This window comes from Schistocerca americana, chromosome 2 (assembly GCF_021461395.2).
Source record: "Schistocerca americana isolate TAMUIC-IGC-003095 chromosome 2, iqSchAmer2.1, whole genome shotgun sequence".
Classification (NCBI taxonomy): Eukaryota; Metazoa; Arthropoda; class Insecta; order Orthoptera; family Acrididae; genus Schistocerca; species Schistocerca americana.
Window position 1 is genome coordinate 1,097,117,363 of NC_060120.1, and position 13,860 is coordinate 1,097,131,222.

At 37.9% G+C, this 13,860-nt stretch overlaps 1 protein-coding gene across 1 annotated transcript in view; it reads right to left on the reverse strand.

Moving 5' to 3' along the window:
* Nucleotides 1–13,860, reverse strand: part of LOC124594696 (dynein axonemal heavy chain 3) — a 1,186,267-nt gene that overhangs the window by 139,278 nt on the left and 1,033,129 nt on the right. Inside the window, exons 59-60 of the mRNA XM_047133063.1 lie at nt 13,581–13,831; nt 174–331 (exon numbers count right to left, since the gene is read on the reverse strand). Coding sequence (XP_046989019.1) covers nt 174–331; nt 13,581–13,831 — 409 coding nt within the window. The remainder of the gene's footprint in view (nt 1–173; nt 332–13,580; nt 13,832–13,860) is intronic.

A 13,860-nucleotide genomic window follows, 5' to 3' on the forward strand; every position in this document is an offset into this window, starting at 1 on the left:
ATATATAACACTTTCAGGCTCAGAAAACTCTCAAATATATCGTTACATTGTAATGTAGCAATACAATTAAGGAATATATGAAAATAGCATTTCATACCAAATTAATAAGAAAGCACTTGAGAGAAAAATAATGCAAAAATACGTATAGTTTTGTTATTAAAGACAACACTTACATTGGCTCCTCAACAACTCTTTTATTGTAGTAGATGGCAAGGAGAGAAAGCAGAAGTCTTCGGTCCTTGTCATCTGTTACACGACCTCCATAGTTACATTCTCCTGTGAGGTATGTAAGAGCTTCATATGGTACTTCTTTATAATCATTCAAAAACATCTGAGAAATTAATAAGGTTTCAAAATTTGAACTTTCATAAAGAAGAACAGCATAAAATGAAATGCACAAATAAAAGCAAAGCAGGATACCTTATAAGGTCATAGTGGAATTATCTGCCTTCTAGTCAGAAAAGAAATTATCAAGATAAAACATGACAAAAATTTTGACAACAGGATGGGAAAATGGAAATGCTGTACTAAGATGAATGTGAGATGTGAACAGACTACCAGTCAGTCGAGATTAAAATTATAGAGTAGTTCCAATAATGTGTTTATAGGTAGTGGGAAATTAACTGTCCTTAAGAGTCTCATTCTTGGTGCAATGACTCCTGTTTTGATCCATTACTTCCCTTGATATATCGTGCACTAAACTTGTAACATGAATCAAATTTTTTCCTATGTGTAGATATCACAAATGTCATTATCAAAGAAGTAGAATGTAATGCACACTATTCAGTGTCATAGTGGGAATCATTAGCACATGGCTTACGTAATACAAATTTTCACTGTACTGCAACAAAACATAGTAAACATAGTTTGCAACTTTAATAAAAGTGACGCATTTTAATATCAGACCATAAAATGATCAGTGAGCCAAAAATCTTAAATATAGAGACCTGAAGATGTACTTGGAAAGGTCACATTGTGCATTAACTAAGTGTTGCAGTATTTTCCACAAGAAGTGTCTCCTCTGCTATAGACAAGATACTGTTAGTTAGATACGTTTATTTCCACAGGAGACACCTGTGCATAAGAGGACAAAGCCCTGGTATCAATTATGTTTATGTCATTTCTTTCCATCAATCCACTAATGGGACTGAAGAGATGTTTGCTGCTGTTGGTTTCACCAGCCTTTGTTTGTTATTTTTTACCTCCAGATATTCATTCTCCCTCTTACACATAAGTCTCTTCCTCCTCAACTAGGTAGTAGCACCCAGAGGGACAGTATGGGATGGTACACTATTTTCAATGCAAGCACCCCTTGCTACCACGTCAACTTATTTCCTTAGATTCCGATATGGCCCAGTATTAAGGAGAATGAAAGTTCCTTCACTTTGTCTAGTGGATACTTTTGCTAATGGTCTAAAGAGCACTTTGGCACATGAGCAGATGAGAAAATTATTAGGTCTTCTGCACCTCATCAGTTCCAAAGCCTGTGGGACTGTACAGAGATCTGCATAAAATATTGTAAATTAGTCTAAAAGTTCAAAAGACACTCAGTGGACAGTAGCTAAATAACTATTACATTTGTATGTTCATCTTAATATTCTCAGAAGGCTTGTTTCAAAGTAAAATGTGGTGCACAAAATTTATTGTACTTGTTCAAATTTAAAAACACCCTAGTTCTCACTATTAACAAGGGAGACACTTGTTACAACCCTGTGCTCATGTCTTAGTGTGCTTCAATAAGTTTCTCATCAAACACAAGGCCTAGGAACTTTACTGAGAGTCTGCACATTGTTAGGTAGAAATGACTGAAAAAATTAGCTTAGGACAGTCCTGTAAATGATCAGAAAGGCACTATGTTATTCACTGAGAAAGTGTGCTATATTTATAAAACAGACTTGTTCCACAGCGTAGCCAAAGGTAGTGAATTGTGTTTTATTCATCTCATGACGTACATTTACAATCCATTTGGATTGCATGCAGGAGATATGTCAAAAATTTATAAAAAAATTACAATGGTTTTTACATTAATAAATAATAGCACTATAATAAATAACAACACTATAAGGATATTTCTTGGAATGTCTAACACACTGTACCCAGCTCAAATTTCCAGTTTGTCCCACATGAATTCATCCACTGAGTAATAACACTTCAGTGTCAGTAGCTCATATAGCTTTCTTTTAAGTGAACATAAATTCATCTACATCAACTTGTTCCCTTTTAATTTATTACAAATTTTCATTCCCATGTATTGAGGTCCCTGGGCATACAGTCTGAGGCGGTGGGTGTGGAGCATAAAATTTTCTTTTTTTCTGGTATCACGTGAATGGACAAAATGGTTTCCCTCAAATAATTCATGTCTGGTGTACAAAAATATAATAATCTCATATATGTATAAGGATAGCAGAGTTAATATTTTAAGTTTTCTAAATAATGGTCGAGATGGTTCTTTGTGATTTGCAGTGCACACATTTCGTATGATTTTTTTCTGTATTTTGACTATCCGCACTATGTTTGTCGAGTTACCCAAAAAAAACAATACCATACCTAACAATGGATTTGAAGTAACTTGTATATGCTACTTTTTGTGTGTTGATGCAAGTTGCAGTTGATAATATTTGCACTGCAAATGCAAAGCTGCTCAGTTTGTTTGCCTGGTATTCAATGTGTGCCTGCCAGCTCAAATTTTTTAGTACGTTTAAACCTAAGAATTTGAGTGAGACAGCTTCTTCTATACCGGTACCTTGGTTGTTGTGTACAATATTAATCTGCTCACATTTTGACTGTTTGGATTTGAACTGCATCACGTGAGTATTAGATATGTTTAGATTCAACCCATTTAGCTGAAACGAAGTTTCTAAGGTACTGAGGGTACTGATCACAGATTTGGGAATTTTTTCTGAGTCCTGATCTTCAACTAAGACAGAAGTATCATCTGCAAACAGAACAGATGGGTAGCTGATATTTAACGGTAAGTCATTAACATAAAAGATAAATAAGACTGGGCCTAATATGGAGCCTTGTAGAACACCCTGAGATATTTGTTTCCAGTCAGAGAAATAATATGTGCCATTTGAAGAAATATTAACTCTTTGCTTTCTGTTGGATAAGTAGGATTTAAGCCATTGTAGGGCACTGCCGCTAATGCCACACTTTTCAAGTTTGTAAACAAGCCATGCATGGTTTACGGAATCAAACACCTTTGTGAGGTTGCAGAAAATTCCTGCCACCTTATTTCTCTTGTCTAATGATGTACTTAATTTCTCAATGAAACTGTTTACTTGTTTACTGCATTGATGGTGTCTTTCCCCTGCTGAAAACCAAACTGATTGTTTAGAATGACAGAATATTTTGCAATGAAGTTTTGGACTTGTGCAACAGCAAGTTTTTCAGATATTTTAGATAGAACTGGGAGAATCAAGTTAGGATGATAATTTCCCATGATCTCTCTTGAACCCTTTTTGAAGAGTGGTTCGACTTCAGCATATTTCAGTACCTCTGGGAAACAGCCCTCTTCAAAACATTGATTTATTATCTGAGCTAGTGGGTTTGCCATTCTATTGTGTACCACTCTGGTGGGTATTCCATCTCAACCAGCAGATTTTTTGTTTCTTAATGTAAGAATAGCACTTTATACATCCTCCACAGAAACTTTCGAGAATTTCATAAAGTTTTCAGAGTTTTCACCTAGGCCAAAGGGATTTACTTTGCCGTGATAATCTGATTCATCTACATCAGACTTTGTTATATTTGCAAAGAATTCATTAAGGTGGGTAGGACGTCAAACGGGTCGACTTGGAGCAGTAGAGGCACCACAGGACATTTTAATTTCCCCTGTCTATACTTTAACAAATAAATTCATAAAACTTTGTCAGCATGACCAGGAAGGATTCAGAATTCATACCCATAGCAGTGGAAGTTCGAAAACATAAAGAAGTTTTTTTTTTTTTTTTTTACGTGTGAAATTTTATCATTTTTTTTCACTTACTAATGGCAGCATTTGTTGCTATAGGTACACTTTTCTTCATAAGTAAGAGAGATGGTTTGATGAATTTTGCACAGCATACAAACCATACTTAAAGATGTATGAAACTCTAGAATTTCCCAAATCTATTAAAAATGTGTTAAAAATTGAGGTAATTAACTACAAAATTTGTGTTTTTTCTAAACATGAAGTTTAAAATACAACAGATCATTCGTTCTTTCATAAATTAAACGAATTCTAGAGTTTCTTACACCTGTAAGTATAGTATGTATGCCATGCAAAATTCATCAAAGAATCTCTCTAACTTATGAAGAAAAGTGGACCTATAGCAACAAATGCAGCCATTAGTAAGTGAAAAAATGATGAAATTTCACACGTTAAAAAAAAAAATAACAAAATAAAAAAATTGTTATGTTTTCGAGCTTCCACTGCAATGAGTGTGAATCCTGAATCCTTCCTGGAGATGCTGGCAAAGTTTTATGAATTTATTTGTAAAAGTATGGACACTGGAAATTAACATGTCCTGTGATGCCTCTCCTGCTCCAAGTTGGCCCGTTTGACAACCTACCCCCCTTAAAGCACTCTGGTATTTGAGTTGGATTTACAATAGTATTTCCTTCAAAGTCAATTTCTGGAATTTCTTGGTTACAGGCTTTAACACCTAACCTGGATTTAATGACTGACCACACAGCCTTTGTCTTATTTTTATGATTTAAAATTAGCCTGTTATTTGCCACTTATTTTGCTGCCTTGACAACTCTTTTAAATATGGTTTTATAGAGTCTACCATATTTAATCAAATCAGTATTTTTATTATATTTTAGTTCTCTGAGCAGTTGCCTTTTCCTTACACTGGAAATTTTTTGCCCTGGGTAATCCACTTTACTGTATTTGTTATTTTACTGCTGCAGAGTCTAGGTGGAAATGTTTCATTAAAGTCCCCAAGAAAACTATTTACGAATTTCTCAAAGTTTTTGTCACTTGAGTTACAATAATGAAAAGGCCATGTTTTATCTCTTAGCTTCTCACTAAATGTTAGCAAGTTTTCTTTGCTGAAGTTCCTGCTCATATGGGTTTTCATATGTGAAATGTTCCTGTCTGTCTGTGGCAGCTCAATGAACAATGCACAATGATCTGAAATACCTAGATCTAGACAAAATTTATACATATCTACATATACATAATTAGTTAGAACATTGTCAATGCATGTTGCTGATTGCACATTTCAAAGAAATGCCATTTGAAACCATATTTCCTTACTAAGTCAGTGAATCTTGAAGCATGGCTACTATCACATGTGATATCAATATTAAACTTAGAAGCTATTACAACTTTTTTTCTTTTTTTCTCTACAAAGGTCTTCTAGCATAATTTGAAGCTTAGATAAGAATAGCTCTGTTGTTGATGTCCATGGAATTCTGCATAATGAGATTATTATAACATTTGCTAGTGAGTCCACTATTTCTACACAACAGCTCTCGAACACACATTCTCCATTTAAATAATTAAAATAGTTTCTGGTCTCATAATTTATATCACTGTGTAGAAGTATACATGAGCCTCCATGTGACTTGCCTCTTCCGCAAAAGTTACTTGATAATCTGAAGTTCCCCATACTGTTTGGAATTTTAATTGTGTCCTTAGTAAACCAGTGCTCATTTAAACAAACAACTTTAATATTTGCACATTCTCACAGAATGATTTCCAATTCATCTATTTTGGAGCTTTTATTGTTAGAAGCATCCGTGTTTAGGCCATCTATATTCCAGTGGATAACATACCTATTTTGACTATCACACTTTGCTTTAGCACATTTCTTGCCAGATAATGGTTTGGTTCTGTCTTTCTTAATGCTACACAAGTTTTTTCACCCCCATCACTACTCATAAGTTTCCCTTATTTTTTATGATCTGGCAAGTATATATGAACATCTTACTGAATATTTTTGAGCCCAACCTATTCAGATGTAGACCATCTTTGGCAAGACACTTTGAACTTAGAAATTTGTTAGGATCAATGAAAACGATTCCTAGTTTATAGCACTGTTCTTTAATATTGCCGTTTATTGTCTGCACATAGCTATCACTCACCAATTTTCTGTACACAATGCCACTTATTATTATTCTGGAATTTGTGTAGAGTCTTCTGGCCATTTGGATGAGGTTCCTTGTGTGGTTTACAATTTCTTCCTCACTGTTGTTCTGAAGCAAATTTGTTCCACATGGATAAAAACACATTGTGGATTTCTGCTATGCTAATTTGTTAACATCGAGTATAGATTTAAGTATCAGGAAGTCGTTTGTGAAAGTATTTGTATGGAGTGTACCCGTGTATGGAAGTGAAACATGGATGATACATAGTTTGGACAAGAAGAGAATAGAAGCTTTCTAAATGTGGTGCTACAGAAGAATGCTGAAGATTAGATGGGTAGATCACATAACTAACGAGGAGGTATTGAATAGAATTGGGGAGAAGAGGAGTTTGTGGCACAACTTGACAAGAAGAAGGGACCGGTTGGTAGGACATGTTCTGAGGCATCAAGGGATCACAAATTTAGCATTGGAGGGCAGCGTGGAGGGTAAAAATCGTAGAGGGAGTCCAAGAGATGAATACACTACGCAGATTCTGAAGGATGTAGGTTGCAGTAAGTACTGGGAGATGAAGAAGCTTGCACGGGATACAGTAGCATGGAGAGCTGCATCAAACCAGTCTCAGGACTGAAGAGCACAACAACAACAACAACTATATGCTGTGTTCTGTCTTGCGTTTAAGACATTGTTTAGGTGTGTATGCGAGTGATGCATCCTGATTCCAGGTCGAATGTCGATTTTGGAGTTTGGTACGGCTAAGTTTTTCAACAATGAGTCATCTATAATGAGGAATTCACTTTCTCTGTTATTGTAATGCTTCTTTCTGTCTTTTTTGTATGTTACGCTGGTCCATTTATATTTGTTTGGTTCTCCAGTATCTTCAATTCTTTTTCTTTTGTAATGGTGGCTGAAATTTTTTGTTGTTTGTCAGCTGTGTCACTCTGCGTATTTGCCGAAGTAGGTCCATCTAATACTTTTTAAGTTTTTTCACATGCACGACACTTTTCACGTTTCGATACAATATTTTCTTGCTTTAGTAACATCAATTCTGCTTTCAGAGCATCAATCTCACTTTGAATAAGATGAATAATTTCATCCTTAGAACTTAGCGTGGATGTTAGTCGCGGATTTTCATCATTATTACAGTTGAGGCACGTCCACTGAATATCGTCATTTATAAATCTCAGACACACATTTGCGCACTTCTCATGTAACCAAAAGTTGCACTTAATTCACCGAATTCCTTTGACTACACGTTTTTTACACTTTCTGCATGAAAAACCATTTAATTTCAATTGATTGTGAAGCATTCTATCACAACACAGTCCTACCAGCACCATGGGAATTCACAAATAAACAAACTAAACTTTAACTAAAAATGGTGCTCCCTAGTTATCTTTTGGTTTGATTAAAAATATGATGTACACTATTAAAGTTGACACACTTGCTTAGCATCACTACTCCCACAAGTTGAATACATGTTTTGTTCAAGCTCCAAGACTTTCATTATTTTGAGTAGGACATCCACAAGCTACAGTGTTCATCTCTGACATGTCAGTCATGTCATTCCCAATATATGCAACTGTTTGTGTCATTTCCCAAAAACTTTCAGTGACTGTGTCCAGGACTGTGTGTCTCACAACATAGTGTGCCTGCAAGTGCTGTGCCAAATTCATATCATATCATCCATTGTAAATTACTTTTGCGTTTCATAGAAATTTTTGCTGCAGTATCTTTGTTCAGTCTTTTCCTTGTGATTTCAGTGTGTATTTATGTTTTTTGGCAATTTTCAGACACTTATGAATATCGTGAATAACACATTTTGTAGTAAATTGTGAGATAGAACTGCGTATTCTGCAAGTGGCGGTACTAATATATATTGATGAACCATTAGCCTTATTGCTGTTTAAGTAATTATATGATTAGTGCAATAAATTTACTTTAATCCACTCAATGAGTGTTTTTCCTAAGTCAGTGTTTGAAATTTTATGATTGCCACCAGAACTTAGATCTCATGAAGTCACTTAACGTGGTGTAATATTGTGCTTTAGCATAATGTAACTGTAATTTTGTGTTTCATTTAGCTTCCCCTTCAACAGTAGTGTATTATCATCAACATTGTAGGTGTTGATTAACTAAGGCAGATATTTGTTCAGCATGTTGCTGGCAACTATAGGATGTGCGAGGATGATCGGCTTTGTGGGCCATAGGAAGAACATAAAGGTGTGGGTGTGTGGTTTGTGTGGAGTAAGAAGTTCCACAGATTGAAGTGTTAGTTCTTGTGGGGGCATGAGGTTTTAAGGAGGGACTAAAGGACAGACACAAATGGGATCTTGATGGCAGACACTGTACGTAGATGTGTTAGACAGCTAGTGTAGACTCTCAGTTACATACTCTTGTTGGTCAAGTACCACAGTGGTAGAGCCTTTGTCTGCTGGGAAGATAACACTGGAATCACCAGCTTTTTGCAGACAAAGAGCCTGGAGTTATGCAGAGGACACATTAGGGCCATGTTGTAGGGAACTGACAAAGAGATGTGAGGCCATGCTGGATGTTAGGAATTATTGGGAGGCTTGCAAGGGATGGTTTTGAGTAAAATCCAGCATGGAATGTAACAAATTATGAGAAGGAAAGTTGCTACTCACCTTATAGTAGAGATGCTGAGTCACAGATAGGCACAACAAAAAAAGCGCACAAACGCAACTCATATACACAACTGCAGCCTCAGGCATTTGAAACCACACTGTGAGCAGCAGCACCAGCACATGATGGGAGTGGCGACTGGGTGGGGGCAAGGAGGAAGCTGGGTGGGGAGGGGGACAGGTAGTACGGTAAGGATGGCGGGCAGTGAAATGCTGCAGGTTAGGGAGAAGGCAGGGGAGAGTTGGGGGAGCAGGGGGAAGTAGCGGAAAAGGAGAGAAATAGAGAGAAAAAGAGAGAAAGACAACAAAAGACTGTGTGTGGTGGAATGATGGCTGTATAGTGCTGGAATGGTAGCAGGGATGAGGCTGGATGGGTGAGGACAGTGACTAACGAAGGTTGAGGCCAGGACGGTTACGGGAATGCAGGAAGTATTGCAGGGAAAGTTCCCACATCCACAATTCAGAAACGCTTGGTGGGAAGGATCCATATGGGATACGCTGTGAAGCAGTCATAGAAATGAAGGATATCATGTTTGGCAGCGTATTCAGCAACAGGGTGGTCCATTTGTTTCTTGGCCACAGTATGTCAGTTGCCATTCATGTGGACAGACAGCTCATTGGTTGTCATGCCTACATAGAATACAGCACAGTGGTTGCAGCTTAGCTTGTAGACAACATGACTGGTTTCACAGGTAGCCCTGCCTCTTAAGGGATAGGTGGTGTTAGTGACCTCCCCATCCGCACCTCTCCCCTGCCCTCCGCTTAACCTGCAGCATTTCACTGTCCACCATCCCCACCATACTATCTGTCCCCCTCCCCGCTCCAGTCTCCTCTTTACCACAACAGAGTCGCCACTCCAATCACGCACTGGTGCTGCTGCTCGCAGTGTGGTTTCAGTTGCCTCAGACTGCAGCCGTGTGTGTAAGTTGCATTTGCGCAAGTGTTTGTGTGCGTATGTGTGTCTATTGCTGACAAAGTCCATTGGCAGAAAGCTTTAAGAGTGAAACTATTTTTGTTGTGCCTATCTGCTACTCAGCATCTCCGCTACATGGTGAGTAGCAATTTTCCTTCTCATAATATTGTTATATATTTATCTTATTTCACGAAGGGAAAAACGTAATTTTCACTAGATTCTCCATAATTTATCACATGTGTACACTGATATACATTACAAAATGAATAGTGGACACTTCGTCACATAAGGCTGAAAATTCTCTTATTTAATGTTGTTATTGGCATGTCCTCACCTGGCAGTCCTTGTCTACAGTTTCACATTTCAATCTTTATATGGCTTTTTTATGAATACTTATTCACTTTATGTAAACCACAATGAAATGCACTGATGGCTTCATACTACATAATCGGCACAGCAGAACATTGTACCCCATTCACATAAAACATTTACACTGAGGTGAAAAGTCATGGGATACCTCCTAATATCATGTCAGTCCTCCTTTTGCTAGGTGTAGAGCATGGATTCAACAAATTATTGGAAGTCCCCACCAGAAATAATGAGCCACACTGCCTCCATAGCCACCCATAATTGCGGAAGTGTTGCCAGTGCAAGATTTTGTGCACACACTGACATCTGCATTATGTCTCATAAATGTTTGATGGAATTCATATCAGGCAATCTGGGCGATCAAATGATTCACTCAGATTGTCCAGAATGTTCTTCAAACCAGTCATGAACATAAAGTCCATGAATGACTGAAATTGTATCCAGGTAACTGAATGTAACTATTTCCAGTCAATGATCAGTTCAGTTGGATCATAGGACACAGCCCATACCATGTGTAGCCACCACCAGCCTGCACAGTGCTTGTCGATAACTTGAGCCCAAGGCTATATGGCGTCTGCATCACACTCAAATCCTACAATCAGTCTTACTCATAACTCAACACTAGGGTTGGGATAGCTTTAATGAAAACATTGAAGTTGGGCCCTCATATTTTGTCATTTGTTGTTTCATGTAATATACTTTATTACTTAACAAAAATATTATAATTACAATTTAAAATAACTTATTATAAGAATCAGAAATCTCACAATCAAAACTTAAACAGTCTCAATTCATTAAAATAAATTTTAAGAATTATACCATTAAGAGCAGGTCTTGAAACTGGAAGTATACAGTTACCAACACAGGAAAAGGTCACACCAACTGGGTGTGGCTTCAAGCAGGTTCAGCAAACAATTTTATCAACCAAATGACTTATAATGGCAACTATTAAATGTACTAACAATTTCCAAGCTTAGGTAACCATTACACAATTGGATAACATTCATCCAAACACAGGAAGGATCACAAGTCAGGTCACTGACCATAGCTGTTGGAAGGCCACTTAGCAATGTATAAGTCCTAATAAAAGGTCTCTTAAGCAATAAAATTCACAATCATAAAAAACAGGCAAACTGGGAAGGTATAATATTTAAATACTAATCCCAACTGGTAGACTGTAACCATAGATGGAAAATGACCATTAATAAATATGAAATTCAAGATAAGTTGGGAGTACCCACAATTGAAATGTTCTTCCAACTGGTGCAAACCAGCAGAAATGTTGACAATAAACTTTTATAAACACACAATTGCCCAAAATTCAAAGTAAGCTGAGAGTTACAACAGATAGATATTGCAGGCAATAAGTAACAAGCAGCCAAGTTTCACCATAAGTGGAGTTAGCTAATGACTGTGGACCAAGGTAAGACTTGAAAATTTATATTGATAAGTAACAGGTCTTAACTTACTGAGAAGTAGTAATAAGAGTGCGAGGTTTAGACAAGTAGTTAAAGAGGTGTAATGAGGAGGAACCTTGGGCTTGGGCAACACACTTTAACCCTCCTGAGCTCATAAAATTCACCAAATAGAGCAAACTACTGGTTCCCATTTAATTGGTGACACTCTACTGTGGCACGCATCAAACGACTAACTTTACTTAACTTGAGCCACCATGACGCGACTGGCAGGGGCACCGGACTGCTGGCCAGCCCAGACACCATTCGATGATGGAGGTGCCACTGTGGTTAGAAAGCAAACGTGCCTGTGGTCCAGGCCCAGGGAACAGTAACCTGTCATTTGACAGCTACAAAGCTACCGTGCCAACAGAGGGAACAGTAATCTGTGCAAATAAGGCTAACACTTAAGAATGCCTAATGAGTGGAAAATGTGAACTAATGTCACGAGTGGCTACAGTTGCAAGTTTAGCACTCCTTAAAATTACTATTATTCAGAAGAAAAAATTCAGCACCTGGTGGTGCAATAACTCAACCATATACATCTTCCAAGATTGCTTTACCTCCCACACAGATAATGTTACAGTTAAATTCACTTCTCACAATTTATAACAGGGAATACTTGTACACTTGTATGACATGTAGCCTAGAACACAAATTACGATTAGTAACACTGACAGATGATCGTGCATAACAGGTCCCATTCCGTATAACACAGACATGGCCTTACAACATCAAGTACTTAAAAATAAGAAAACACAGATGTGAAGGAATTGTGGAGCAGGATTCCAGCTAGGGTGTTATTGCCTCCAATCCTTACAGGCAGTCGTTGAGATGCTGTAAAATTTAAGCTTGCAGAGTAGGCTGGGAACTCGCAGACCAGGTTGCACACAATGACCGTAGGTCTTCCCACAGCTCACTGCTACCAATCCTTAAGCAAACTAGCAAGGCTTGCCTCCAACCGATTTAACCTTTCACGGCTTCTCGAGGCCTGTGCCGGACAGCCTGAGTTCCCCAAATGCAACAACTTGCAAGCCATGTACCCTCCAGCCAACTTGCTCCACAGGCCCGCCAAATCGACAACACACACACTTTGACCAAAGACACAGCTCGTAACACACAACTGAATTGATATTGGCAACCTAAGTGGCACGAGTGGAATGCCATGCCACCAAGATTAGAGCCGCCACGGCTCACTTACCAACTGAAATGAGGACTCATCTGGCCGGGCCATCGTTTTCCAGTCATCTATGCTCCAATCAATACAGAGAGGTGCTACAGGCGAAGTTATGTTTTAAACAAAGGCACTTGTGTTGGATATCTGTTGCCGTAGCCCATTAATGGTAAATTCCACCTCATTGTCCTAATGGATATGTTTGTTGTATATCCCACATTGATTTCAGTGATTATTTCACACAGTATTGCTTGTCTGCTAGCACTGACAACCTTAAGCAAATGCTGCTGCTCTTGATTGTTAAGGGAAGGCCGTTGGCCACTGCATTGTCCACGGTAAGAGATAATGCCTGAAATTCGGTATTTCTGGCAGTAAAGGCCAGTGGCCGCTGCACTGTCCATGATAAGAGATAATGCCTGAAATTCGGTATTTTTACACTTGACACTGTGGATCTTGGAATACTGATTCCCGTAATGATTTCCAAAATGTAATGTTCAATGCATCAAGATCCAATTATCATTCCACATTCAAAGTCTGTTAATTCCTGTTGTTTTAGCATAACCACATTGTAAAGCTTTTCATGTGAAGCACCTGAGTACAAATAACAGCTCTGCCAATGCACTACCCTTTTCTACTTTGTGTACAGGCTACTACCGCCGCCTTGTATGTGTACATACAAGGTGGCTTTTGTCACCTCACGTGTTCATTAAACTCAAACATGACAATAGTTTACAAGCCACTGGCTCTGAAAATTTGCCAATTACAACCATCTTTTACATGTGTGTTCTGCTACCGCTTGGTGAGTAGGCTTTTTATCCATCTAATTAAATCAATTTGTCAATAATTGATTGTTTTTCTTGTTATATTACAAATTTTTACATGCTTTATACTTTTACTGCTTTATACATCATAATAGTGAAAGGACTGAAATAACAGGAGTTATAAGTCCATACCTGCAACTGCATAACACTTATTCGCAAATCTGACTCATTAAATTCATAGGGAATATTCCATCCGAGAGGCCCAAATTTACGACGTTCTTGTACGAGAGCATGAAAAAAGCATAAGCTGAAAAGCAGATTCTGCCATTCTCGCACTTGACAGCAACTGTTAAAAAAGACAGGATCTGAGACGGGGTCAGTTGAATATGACCGCAGCAGATTCATTCTCAGGCCTTTTGGTGCTTCATTTGTCATCTTCACACCTGTAAAAAAGTTTTAAGATCTATATAAT